Source organism: Callorhinus ursinus, unplaced genomic scaffold (genome assembly GCF_003265705.2).
Source record: "Callorhinus ursinus isolate GAN/ISIS: 27379988/994484 unplaced genomic scaffold, GSC_fseal_2.0 scaffold13, whole genome shotgun sequence".
NCBI lineage: Eukaryota > Metazoa > Chordata > Mammalia > Carnivora > Otariidae > Callorhinus > Callorhinus ursinus.
This window is the reverse complement of record NW_027397075.1, coordinates 14711091-14723412: the sequence shown is the minus strand read 5'-3', so window position 1 is coordinate 14723412 and position 12322 is coordinate 14711091. Positions and strand designations below refer to the sequence as shown.

General features: G+C 53.3%; 1 protein-coding gene across 5 annotated transcripts in view; it reads right to left on the bottom strand.

Annotated features, from left to right (window-relative positions):
* The window catches only part of IFT140 (intraflagellar transport 140), a 79929-nt gene that overhangs the window by 34533 nt on the left and 33074 nt on the right, over positions 1-12322 (bottom strand). For all 5 annotated transcript variants that reach the window (XM_025877166.2, XM_073899728.1, XM_073899725.1 and 2 more), the window contains 5 exons: positions 10588-10705; positions 8358-8488; positions 6599-6767; positions 4428-4559; positions 1531-1718 (listed from right to left, as the gene is read on the bottom strand). In XM_025877166.2, the coding sequence (XP_025732951.1) occupies positions 1531-1718; positions 4428-4559; positions 6599-6767; positions 8358-8488; positions 10588-10705 (738 nt within the window). The remainder of the gene's footprint in view (positions 1-1530; positions 1719-4427; positions 4560-6598; positions 6768-8357; positions 8489-10587; positions 10706-12322) is intronic.

The window sequence follows — 12322 nt, the reverse complement described above, 5'->3', positions numbered from 1 at the left end:
AAGTATTAAAGTTGACCCTGTGGTCGGTCACGGTCTGTGACTGCGTTTATATTAAATGAAAAATAACCAGAGGAAGGCTGGATTGTGCCATCCAGACTTCGGTTCACCCCCCCCAAACTAAGAGCCCTCTTGTCCACACGCACAGCCAGTGTACAAAAGGCTCTTCCATCACAAACAAGGTCTGGCTTCACTATTTTAGAAATAAGGAAGGGACTAGGGCTTGTGTGCTATTTTTTTTTAAGATTTTATTTATTTATTTGACAGAGAGAGATATAACGAGAGAGGGAACACAAGCAGGGGAGTGGGAGAGGGGGAAGCAGGCTCCCCGCTGAGCAGGGAGCCCGACATGGGGCTTGATCCCAGGATCCTGGGACCATGACCTGAGCCGAAAGCAGACGCTTAACGACTGAGCCACGCAGACGTCCCTTGTGTGCTATTTTGAAAGGTGCTTCTGTGTTACAGAAACCTTCGCTGCCAATGAGGGGGTATCCCGTGGCAGGGCAGGAGGGGCATCTGTTCTAGTGACTTAATTTTTCATCTTTTTCCCATTTTAGTTTCATTTTGCAATAATTTTTCTATTCTTTGGAGATTAAAATCTGTCAAATGCTCTTGAGAAGAATTGCTGAATTCTCTCAGGAATGGAGAGGAGGCTGCTTGCAGACAGCCCTTGAGTAAGAATTTCTTTTAGAAAAGGGGCATCTGGGTGGCGCAGTCAGTTGAGCTCTGACTCTTGGTTTCGGCTCAGGTCGTGATCTCCAGGGTCCTGGGATTGGACCCGCGTGGGGCTCCACACTTAGTGAGGAGTCTGCTTCCCCTCTCCCTCTCCCCTCCCCACACACACAGGCGCTCACTCTCTCCCCCTCTAAAATAAATAAATAGGGGCGCCTGGGTGGCTCAGTCCATTAAGCATCTGCCTTCGGCTAAGGTCAGGGTCCCAGGGTCCTGGGATCGAGTCCCGCATCGGGCTCCCTGCTCAGTGGGGAGTCTGCTTCTCCCTCTGCCCCTCCCCCTACTCGTTTTCTCTCTCTCAAATAAATAAAATCTTTAAAAAATTTCTTTTAGAAAAAAATTTCTTTAGAACAATATTAATTGCATTTTCACTATACTGTTTTGAGTGTTTGTTATTCAAACCTTCCTGTTAGTAGCAATTATTCCCAGAGAAACAGGTATTACAAATATTTAGCAACTGCAGAACTTTCGAGGAGGAAGAATATGGAACGGATGACAATAAATCAAGCTAGTAGCAGCCCAGGAGACCAGGAGCCCCGCAGAGGAGAGCCAGGCTCACCCACTCTGCGTGCCCCACCGTGCTGTCACAACACGCCTCCTCGGTGACAGTGTGCCAGTGGGGTCCTAGCGTCCCCAAGTACGGCAGCATTTTTGCGGGTGACAAACCATGAAATACACCACAACACAGTCACAGAAGAGTTACTGATTCTCAGAAGCTCACTTAGAAGGGGAGAGAGACCTAAAGAAAGACCCCGAGAGCCGTGTACATCCCTTTGACACCACAGGGAGCAGAGTCCTCACCTTTTGATGAGTTTGATAGATTTGAAAGCTTCATCCATGTCTCCGATGGTAACGAAGAAGCTGAAGCGAAGCATGGCATCCCGAGTGGGCTTATCACAGTCCTCCAGCCCGACGAAGTCTCGCAGGGGTCTCCTGCCCACGCACGGGCACCCTGAGTCCACCTGGTCTTCTCCGTCTGCTTCTCCTGGCTGAATGACAAAGGCCACCATTGACTGTCAGCTTGCGGAAAGCGAACGCCTACGCTAACTCTCTGCCTTGAGAGCTGGTCGGTGTTGGGTCTGTCTGCAGGCAGGCATGGACGCCCAGCAACAGACCCTGCCAAATGCAGCACGAGTTTGTGGGCATCCGAGGTCATCAGAGCTGCTCACTAATGCCACCTTCTCAACAGTTATGAAATGACTATGCAGACGTCCGCCTTCCAGGTCTGTTCTGCAGCCTAGGAAGAGTTTTCATGACCCACAAAGACACGCTCACAGGCACAGAGTCTTAAAATTAAGTGACGCCAAAACGATTTCAGGTAGAAGTTTCCAAAACAATAGCTTGGATTAGTAGTGTGCCAGAGGAGGAGGAAGCCTCCACTCTGTAGCCTGTGGTGAGAAGCACAGGACTGGGGACTGGCGTCTAGGGTGGGGGCAGGGGTGGTTGGGTGGGGCTGAGCCCCTAATCCGTGGGACCTCATGCTGTTTCTGGGTGGATGGTGTCAGGACTGAGTTGATCATGTTGAGCCTAGAGCTGTAGACACAAGTGTTAAGTCACTATGTTGTACACCTGAAGCTAATACAACATCAGACGTCAACTGCACTTCAATAACAAAGAATTGAATTGAATGGTCAGGCACCCAGATGATATCTGAGTGATAGCTGAGACTTGCATGGTGCTCACCACGGTGGAACTGGGCCCAGGAATCCGGATCTCATCCTTGCTGCTGCTGTATGACCCCTGCCTCTTTCTCAGTTCCCAGCAGCCCCTATCTCACTGCTCCCTCTACCGTTCACCTGCAGTCACCAACTTTAGGGGGCACTTGACCTGGGCCTTGAAACATGGGTAGGATCTGTCAGACCCAGGTGTGGATGGCAAGACCCTTCCAGGCACAGAGCAGAGCATAAGCAAAGGACCTGGGGCAGCCCACCATCTAGGTGGCTTGAATTCAGGGCTCGTGGATGAGCACAGGCTGGGTCATGTCAGGAGGAGGCTGAATGCTACAGAGTTTGCACTGCGTGGGAACAGAAAATGTGTGCACAAAGCACAAGGCAGAGGCCTGACCTCCATCAGGTCGGCCATGCTGGATGACCATGTGGATCTGATGCTGAGTTCTGATCAGAACCTGGCCCACTATGGTCACACTTGGGAATTCTCACACAAACAGGAGAGCCTGTGGGTCACCTGCCACATGAACTCGCTGTTGCCCCTGATTTGGAGCCTTATCTCTGTTCCAAGAGGAGGACACCAAGCTGGGGACCTTGCGGAGTCAGACTTGCATCCACACCCTTGAGTGTGCAGGTGGAGAACCTCTGGACACTGGGCTGAGGGCCTGGAATACAGGTCAGTAATCTGAAGAAGGGCAGCTTTTAAAAAAACACAATGCTTCACAGCTATTTGTGATAAGCACTTCAGAGGTTGAAATGATAAGACTTCTTATGTTACCAATCCAGGTAAACAAACTCCTTCCTGCATCACAAACATCAGGTGATGGGCTGCTCACCAGGACGAGGGCTCTGCGGAGCGACATGGGTGTGTTGCTCCCACCCAGGGGCTGACATGGCGTCAGGTTCCCCGACAAACCTGGTAACCGAGGCACGCAAGCAGAAAGGACCAGCATGCGGACAAGTGCAGCTTAGAATAAATTAAAACAGAGTCTGGGAATACGGCAAAGTCCGGGGGATAGATGGTAAATGGGGAGTGGCACTCACAGTGGCACTGCACGTGCCTCCTCTCTGGGACCAGGGAGTGGGTGGGTGCGTGGACGCAGAAAGGTGGGCAAAGAGCAGGCCCATCGGTGTATGCGGTGAACCACAGCCCGTGATGGGAAAGTCATGGGGAAACTCCACAGACAGTACCTTAAACGCCTTCACAACTTTTTGAGTTCTCATCTCGAGGAGAAATGAAAATGCCCAAGGAGCACTAAGTAAGAATTAGGTCCAGAAAGAACGTTTTGGCACTGACAGTTTACAACGAGGGAAGGAAGGAAGGCTGTGTGGACAGAGCCGCCCACAGCACCACGTAGCCCCTCCATAGGACGCTTATAGATCAAGGGGCCGTGGCGACGAGGAGACCAAGCCCAGTGAAGGCAAAGAACTTATCCAAAAGAGCCGAGGGGCGCCTGGGTGGCTCAGTCGTTAAGCCTCTGCCTTCGGCTCAGGTCATGGTCCCAGGGTCCTGGGATCGAGCCCCGCATCGGGCTCCCTGCTCGGCGGGAAGCCTGCTTCTCCCTCTCCCACTCCCCTTGCTTGTGTTCCCTCTCTCCCTGTCTCTCTGTCAAATAAATAAATAAAATCTTTAAACACACACACACACACAAAGAATGGAGCTGGGAGTGTGCACCTGTGTGCTGCAAACCACCCCATCTGTCAACACTAAACAAGCACATGGGGCCATGGGGCCACCTCTGGGGCTGGGACTGTGTGGGTCTGCATCGTCTTTGGCCCCTGAGCCCAGGGATCCTGGACACTCCACCTCAGCACTACTCTGTCTTGACAGCAAAGCCAAGTCCTGTAACTTTCCTGACCTGGAAACCTCATAATTACTGGAGTTTCAGGAAACAAATGAGAGCAGATGGCTTGCCTCGCTTAACGAGAGGGGAGCTGTGGCACCCTGGAGGCTCCGGGAGATCCCACAGACCCCTGCCCAACAGGGGAGGAAAAGCCGAGAACACAGCCCTGTGCTCATGGGGCTCCCACCTTTCTGGTGAAGTAATAATGAGGCACTTCGATCCCCAGAAGATTCTGGTAGGCGGGAGGCCGGGGGAAGCTGTCCTGGAGCAAGAAGCCGTGCTCCTCCGTGATGAAGAAGGACAGAATCACCACGTCTGTCTGTGAGAGAGGGGAAACAGTGCTGTTTCTGGTTCGGCGATACGATTTTCTATCTGGCATCTAATCCCCATTTTCACGGTCAGGATGTTTACACACAACAGAGAAGAAAGGATGAACACGTGAACAGTCTTATACAGATAACCCACCTCCCCCTTCTGGAAGGATGAGCCTCATGCAGTCTGAGAGCTGCTAGACCCTTCTCATGGATGGATTTTCTTACAGCAAAAGCTAATTAATCCTTCCCATCCTGGTTGGTGACTGAAACTAAAGAACTCTTGTGTTTTAAAGTTTTTCTGTTCAGTTCCTTGACTCTGATATAAAAATCAACAATAGGGACACCTGGGTGGCTCAGTCGTTGAGCGTCTGCCTTCGGCTCAGGTCATGATCCCAGGGTCCTGGGATCGAGGCCCACATCGGGCTCCCTGCTCGGTGGGAAGCCTGCTTCTCCGTCTCCTGCTCCCTCTGCTTGTGTTCCCTCTCTCGCTGTGTCTTTCTCTGTCAAATAAGTAAGTAAAATCTTTTTTTTTAAAAGATTTTATTTATTTATTTGAGAGAGAGAGAATGAGAGATAGAGAGCACGAGAGGGAAGAGGGTCAGAGGGAGAAGCAGACTCCCTGCTGAGCAGGGAGTCCGATGTGGGACTGGATTCCGGGACTCCAGGATCATGACCTGAGCCGAAGGCAGTCACTTAACCAACTGAGCCACCCAGGTGCCCAAAGTAAGTAAAATATTTAAAAAAATAAAAATAAAAATCCACAATAGCAGAGGAATGCCTAGGTGGCTCAGTCAGTTGAGCATCTGACTGTTGATTTTGGCTCAGGTCATGATCCCAGGGTTGTGAGACAGAGCCCTGCATGGGGCTCCGCACTCAGCGGGGAGTCTGCTTGAGATCCTCTCTCCCTCTCCCGGCTCACATGCTCACTCTCTCTAAAAATAAATAAATAAATCTTCTAAAAAATTAACAATAGCAGAAAGATTCTCTCCTCTGCTTTCAAGGGAGAAGAGACACAGAGCCAAGAGGCCGGGTGCTCCGCTGGGTCCTGAGCGTGCGATTTGGAGTAGCAGCGCCGTCCGCAGCACCTTCTGAACGGGAACAGCAGGAGGTCAAGGACACCAGGGCCTCTCCTTGCTTGTGTGAATTCCTGCAATTTTGCATCATCTTCACAAGAGCCCTAAAGAGGTATCTGATCGGAGTGACGGGAAGTGCCTTTCACTGGGGATCAGCATGCGCCATCCTCGCTTGCCTGGGGTCGTCACCCTCTACCGTGAGAAAACTCTGCGCATGGCTGCTTCTCGCTCCTAGTCACAGAGATGCCACCTCTGTGCGTTTTACCACTCAGTGTTTCAGAGCCAAGGACCGGATCTGCTTCTCAAAGCCTCGGGGCGTGGACACTTGACTGCTGATAATTTTGGGGCCCCCACTCTCACCACCCTGCGAGGGAACTTCCTTTGGCAGGGATACAAGTCTGCTAGTGTTGGCGGGCTGGCTGCCCCTGCTGACTTACTGAGAACCTGTCACAGATGGGGAGGCACAGCCAGCCGCTGGCTTTTGCAGGGAGCGCCAGACGTTCCAACAGCACGTGTTTGGAAAGTGTCGGAGTCCCGGACCCTACTGGGGAAAGGCATGCCCTGCAGAGCCAGGGAGTCTGGTCAGGGTGGAGGGCAGGGACTGGGCAAGGAGGCCAATGCAGTGGGAATCGGCCTGTTGGAGGGAAGAGCAAGAAGTCGGCTGACTCAGCCCCAGGACACGCCCCCACCATGGCTCAGCTCCATTAACTATTTCGGTAGCGGGCTCTGCTCTGGAGGGAAATACACAGCACTTGATGTAACAGGAAAACCGAAATAGGACAGTCTGAGTGAAACCAGACAGAGAAGTCTGTGCCAACCCTGAGGGGAGATGCAGGCCACACGTCCTTGAGGTGGCACTCTGCTCCACAGGCACCAACTTCCCTCTAACTTCCTCATAAACCACGTCAGGAGATTGCAAACCTGCCGAGCCCCCCCGTGACTAGATACAAACGCAGTTGCGGCCACGGTACCATGGGGCCTGGGCTGTCCTCGGTGGCCGGCTTCTTGTCCCCAGGCTGCAGCTGGGCTCCTGGCGCCTCCCGCACGGCCTCGCATACAAACAGCCTGGGCTCACTCTGGTCCCAGAAATGGTTCACGGGAATGAGATCCATCAGTCTCTCATCCACAAAGGCGTGGCTCCTGAAAGAGAAGGCCCGTCCTTAGTCCTGAGAACTGAGAGGAGCATCTGTGTTCACAGCCTCTGGAAATGCATGCCAGGGACCTGGGTGAGCATCAGCAGGCTGGTGGGCATTGCTTAGGCTGGTGGCTTCGGAGCCCCTCCCCACAGCACGGTGCACCCAGCCTGCCTGAGGTGACTCTCAGATTGAAGCAAGTTGGTGAAAGAGGCCCAGTGTAGTCTTGTTGGACAGCGTGTGATGCTTTGGCTCTGAAGACTCCATGGAGGGCTCTTGCCAGGACCAGTGGGCGGACCGCGCATCCTGCCAGGATGATGTGTGTGTTATGGGGCCCATGCTGCAGACAGACAAGCTGGGTCTGGAGGCAAAGGAAGGGTCAGATCTCAGAAGAGGACAGGCATCTGAGGGGAGGCTGTGCACTGTCCCACCGCCACAGGAGAAGTGACAGCCTGGGCTCCATGTGGCTCAGAGGTGGAGGGTGGAGGGAAAGCGTGAGTCTAAGACACAGTTCAAACAAGGAAAATGGGATGAGTCACAGATGGGGGGACTAAGGGAAAGGTTAGCTGCGGGGTTTCAGACCAGACAACCAGGGTGGAAGAGCAACCAGGGTAGACAAGAACAGTTTCTGGGGAATGAGGCTCAGGTGATGGCAAGAAATTCCAGTGGACATTTGGAGCCAGATCAGCAGAACGAGGCTGGGGAGAAGTGAGGGTGGGTGTGTTCAGGTGGGACCACCAGCAGTGGCCAGTTTAAGCCACCAGGGGAAAGAACGTTCTGGAAAAGGATTTGAGCTGGGTAGGGAGGTGGGGGCTGTAACAGAGCAAAGGAACAGACTCCGGCAAGGCCAGCCGTGGCCTCTGCTGCTGTGCACTCGGTGCAGGTGCTGACCACAGCGTCCACCCCGAGTCCTGAGCAGCGCCCGTGGCCCTCAGGCGTCACTTCCTGCAGAATCAAATGTGAGTTCTCGGCAGAGCAGGAGCTACAAACACGAACTCCCTGAGAGCGACCATTATTTCTCTAGAAAGATGATGTCGACCCATGCGGGTGCCCTCCCTTCCCAGGCGCTGACAGAGATGAGTTACCACCACACTCACCCTGAGATTCAACCGTCGTGCAGCCCTGGCCGCCACTGCCCTTCCAGAAGCCCGGTTCTGCCAGGTAATTCCAGGGCCTCAGAGGCTAAAGTCCATCCCAACTGCCCGGGCGTGTTGGCCCTCCTGCCTGTTCTGAGCACTGGTAACTACTGAGGTCCCTGAGGTCTGAAGTGTAACTCAGCAGGCTGCCTGGAAGCTGACCATTAACTGAGTATCAGTGTCAGTATTTTTTCTTTTCTTTCTTTTTTTTAAAGATTTATTTATTTATTTATTTATTTGAGAGAGAGAGAGAGAGAGAGAGAGAGAATGAGAGATAGAGAGCACGAGAGGGAAGAGGGAAGGAAGCAGACCCCCCGCTGAGCAGGGAGCCCAAAGTGGGACTTGATACCAGGACTCCAGGATCATGACCTGAGCTGAAGGCAGTCGCTTAACCAACTGAGCCACCCAGGTGCCCAGTGTCAGTATTTTTTCAATGAAATCCTACCAAACCACAGTCTTACTTCTTGGTCTCTTGGCCATTAAAGGGCAATGTCTCCCTCTGATCAATTTGCCCCGTCTTGAAGTCGAGGATGGTCACCGTGTCCATTTCCACATCATAGAAGCAGATTTTGGAATCAGGGCTGTTGTCCACCTGGGGGAAGAGAAAATGGAGCTCACGGTACCACCTGGCTGACATGCCACAGGTTTGAGAACAAGTGTCTGGTGTCCATGACCCACCGGCCAATCTGGCCTTCCTAAGTGGACATCGACTCACTTTCATCCCACTGAGACCACTGCTCAAGCACTACTTTATAATTTCCAAGCACTGAAAACAAGTTCTAACATGTCGTGAAGGCCCAACTCTAGCTGTCCAGCTGTGGCCAGTGCTGACCTGAGTGTTGTCATCCTTGCTGAGGGGGACTGACCACAGGCACGGGGGGAGTCCAGGTCCCAACAAACCAGCTCGGCTGCTGGGGCAACAAATACCAGAAATTCGGGGAGACTGTTCCAGGCTTTATTCTAGGAGACCGTGGAAGGCTAAGGGGGCCTGAGTACTTAAGAAAGGCCAAGAAATGAATTTGTCAACATTTTAGACAGAAGATACCGTAAGCTTAACAGCAGCAGAAGGATCACAAAATCATCAACAGGTTTGAGTATCTATGAATATGCTTCTAGTCTCCGGGAACACCAATCGCAAAATGAAAGACAAACAACAGACCAGAGACGCGTCAGCAACACTCAAGGCCCCAGCCTCCTGCCCCAGACCCTGCCCCCCTGAGAATCCAGACCCTCCTTTCCCAAGCACACTCCCCACCCCCAGGGGAGTGCTCGCAGGGCTGGGGGGGATGGTGGACAGCTGATTTTCACTGCAAGCTCCCTTGTGCTACCTGAACTTCTTCTTTTGTCTTTTTTCCTTTCACCAAGGGCAAGAATTCCTGATGCAAGGAGAGGCATTCTCGTCCTTCACTGTCACTGCATGCTGGAGAAGCAGGCCTCCAGGGCCACTCGTCACTGCGCCGCCCCCACTCCTGCTGTGCATTCACCCCAGCACCATGGAGATGGTGCTACATCCCGGGATGCTCTCGCCCTCTCCCCCACTGCACGCCCCGCTTTTGGTCCTGTGCACATGTGTTCTGGCACCACCCTCCAGCTGCCTGGATCAGTGACTTGGGACCGCCCGTCCTCCCCACGTCCCGTCCCGGTGCTCAGGCTGACAGGACTGCTCTTATCCTCCCGAGATCCCCATTTCCAGCCAGACTCCCCTTCTGAGACTCAGGCTTGTTTTTATAGGCCCACTTGCTGCTCTGAGATGCCTCAAACTCAACATTGAAACAGGACGTCCCATCATCCCCGCAAAGCTCCTCACCAGGTTTCCCTTTCCACCTCTACACTGCTTCGAGGGGTAGAACTGTCCTTGCACACATCAGCCAGTCCCAACCCCCAGGACAGCTGCAATGGGTACCACCACTGAGAAGCAATCCTAGAAAGATACATTATGCTCCTGCCTCGCCCCTGCACCATGGTTGGTGCCTGTGTGATGGCCCACTGACCGTGCCAGAATCGGCCTCGCCCCTCTGCCACAGACAGTGGACCCTTGGCCAAGCCAGGCTCTGCCACCTGCTTGCAGTCTCGGTGCCTCTGCTGCTGCCCCCCTGCTGCACGCTTGCCTGGTGGGTTCACAGCTCCTCGGGAAGCCTCCCGACCGGCGGCTTCCCAGGCACCACATGGCACAGTTTGACTCGTTCTTAGATGGGTGTCTGTTCATCCACAGGGAGGGCTGAGCTCTCCTGTTTAACCACTGACCTGTGCCCACAGTGCCCAGAGAAGGGCGTGGTTCATGGAAGGCAACCGGTAACAAGATTGTGGATGAATGGATTCACGAGCAAACACCTGTGGGCGGCAGGGCCCACTGCCTGTAGAGCAGGACGGACATGCGTATGTCAGTGCCCTTCAGAATCTACCCTCTAGCTGTCATCACGCCTTTAGTTCTCTAAGTCAGAGCTCAGAGGTCCTTGCAACCCCCTCAAGCCCACAGAACACAGCTGGCTGACGAGAAGGGATAGAAAAGAGAAGAGCTACAGAGCCCTGCAGAGGGAGAACTGCGGTTTCAGAGGAATTAGGGACTGGGGACACATGGGGGCTCAGGCCTCGTGGCAGAAGGAGAGGTGGGGCCGCAGAGCTGTGTGCGAAGATGGGCACAGCCCGAGGAGGACGGCGGCCCTGGGAGAGCAGCCGCCGATGTGCACCTACCTTGCTGAGGAGGATGCTGATCTTGCTGCCACTGGCGTTACACCTGAGGGAGGCCATGCCCACTGCGCCTGGGATCAGCGAGGCCAGGTTCTTGTCGCTGCAGTGCACTTTCGCCTCTCTGCAGGGGGGACACAAGGGTGTCAGGGCGAAGCACAATCCCGTCCCTCGTCCATTCACCCTCCCCGCATGTGGGCGGCTCACAGTGCCAGGACCGGCTCTCTGAGGGACTGCAAACCTTCATCCACGGGACTTGGGGCTCCTCAAAGGCCCAGGGGTGCTCACTCTGAGGGTCTGGACACCTGGGAGAGGGGCCAGCTCAGAACCCAGGGCTAGCTTAAAACTTTTAAAGTTTTTAAGTTGAGGGGCGCCTGGGTGGCTCAGTCGGTTAAGTGTCTGCCTTCGGCTCAGGTCATGATCCCAGGGTCCCAGGATCAAGCTCCGCATCGGGCTCCCTGCTCCACGGAGAGCCTGCTTCTCCCTCTGCCTCTCCTCCTACTCGAGCTCTCTTCTCTCTCAATCAAATAAATAAATAAAATCTTTAAAAAATAATAAAATAAAATTTTTAAATTGAGATATAATTGACAATAACATCGTATTACTTTCAGGTGTAAACAAAATGATTCAAGATTTGTCTGGGTGAATTTTTAAAGTTCCTAGGTTTACTAAGCCAATATGAGTATGTATCCCCCCTACTCTTCTGACACAAGAAGCGGTCGCTCTGCACCCAGCTTCCCTCGGTTCGTCCTGCCAGAACGGGCTGTTGTCACATTTGCTACACCTGAGGAGAAACAAAACTGCAGGTAAGCAGCCCCCGCTTAGCTGGTTCTGGCTTGTTGCTGCTGCTACGAGCAGTGCTGGCTGGGCAGCAGTGGCTCATCCGATTGTTCTCAGTGAATTCCCATTTCCTCCTTGTTTCCCTAACATCCTCTGTCCCAGGAGCCTCTCCAGGCCTCATGTGATATTTCACGGTCCCCTCTCTTTCAGCTCCTCTGGGCTGGGTAAGTTTCTCAGACTCCAGGCTCATGTGCACATCTCCTGCCTCAGTCCTAGAATTTTTCCAAGGAGCCTGGTCCTTCTGATGGAGAATGCTATGGAAACCCGCATCCAGTGCCGGGCGTGCTTGCTGCCTCTCGGCCGCTGCACAGAGCCAGGACACACGCATGGACTAACTGCCAGATGTACGTGTATCTGACCCGGCTGTGTCTATATTAAGCTAAACATGACTTCCACTCAACCCATCACCATGTGGCTCCTCTCACCTCCTCCCCCTGCTTATCTGTCACCTCCTCCCAACAGAGAAGTCCCAGCTCCCAAAACCTGCAACAGCTATTCAGTCCTTCACTTCTGCATGCCTGAGTGCTGGTGTGGGCCAGTCATCCCATGCCCTGTGTGGGGGAGCTCCGTGGACTGCAGGGAAGCACTGTATGCAGTCCCCCAGCCAAGTGTCAACAACGCCGCCGATCCCCAAAGGGCTGGGGTCAGCACCGCCTCTCCAGGGAGGCTGTTTCACACATTTCTAGCACACTTAGATTGTTCTTTCACATTCTGTATTCCATCCTGGGATCCCCTAAAAAATTTTTAAAATTTGCACGCTTTTTAGGCTCACTTTGTGTTATAAAGTTCTATGAGCCCTGACAACTACAGTGCCTTGTATCCACCAAATAGAAAATTTTACCATCTAAAAACTGCCCTGCTCTATGTGCCCAACTATACTCCTGTTTGCTCCCACCCCCAG